General features: G+C 54.9%; 1 protein-coding gene across 1 annotated transcript in view; it reads left to right on the forward strand.

Moving 5' to 3' along the window:
* The first annotated feature begins 205 nt into the window (after window positions 1-205).
* Window positions 206-680, forward strand: part of SREBF2 (sterol regulatory element binding transcription factor 2) — a 17,750-nt gene continuing 17,275 nt past the window's right edge. Inside the window, exon 1 of the mRNA XM_010183956.1 lies at window positions 206-323. Coding sequence (XP_010182258.1) covers window positions 236-323 — 88 coding nt within the window. The 5' untranslated portion in view covers window positions 206-235. The remainder of the gene's footprint in view (window positions 324-680) is intronic.

Consider the following 680-nt stretch of genomic DNA (forward strand, 5'->3'; position numbering starts at 1 on the left):
CCCAGCCCCAGCTCCAGCCCCAGCAGCAGGCCGTGATGATTGCGCCCACATTCAGCTCTGCACCCCAGACCAGGATTATCCAGCAGCCCGTCATCTACCAGAACGCAGCGACGAGTTTCCAAGGTAGCGGTCGGGGTGCTTATGCTATGGGTGCACATGGTGCGCTTGCGATTTTGGGGTGCTCGGGCTGTGGAGTGCCCCCCAGCCCCAGCTCCAGCCCCAGCAGCAGGCCGTGATGATTGCGCCCACATTCAGCTCTGCACCCCAGACCAGGATTATCCAGCAGCCCGTCATCTACCAGAACGCAGCGACGAGTTTCCAAGGTAGCGGTCGGGGTGCTTATGCTATGGGTGCACATGGTGCGCTTGCGATTTTGGGGTGCTCGGGCTGTGGAGTGCCCCTTAAAAAGGTATGTCTAAAAAAGGGGTTGTCGGCCAGCCTGTCCTCCCACTGATGGGTGCAGTAGGCAGATCCAGCCCTGAAGCTCCAGTCTATCCCATGCAGCAGACTGAAATGAAGGCACATTTTAATTACCAAACTCTCAAGTGTGGTACTTGTGGCAGAGTCATTTGTAGGGATGTTTAACGATGACCAGCTCTTCCTTTATGAATGCCAGTTGTCTTGATCCTCTTCAGTAGATGTTGATTATTTACATGATAAATAGGATCCCAGTGTCCACC

The sequence above is a fragment of the Mesitornis unicolor genome, unplaced genomic scaffold (assembly GCF_000695765.1).
Source record: "Mesitornis unicolor isolate BGI_N332 unplaced genomic scaffold, ASM69576v1 scaffold44664, whole genome shotgun sequence".
Taxonomy (NCBI): domain Eukaryota; kingdom Metazoa; phylum Chordata; class Aves; order Mesitornithiformes; family Mesitornithidae; genus Mesitornis; species Mesitornis unicolor.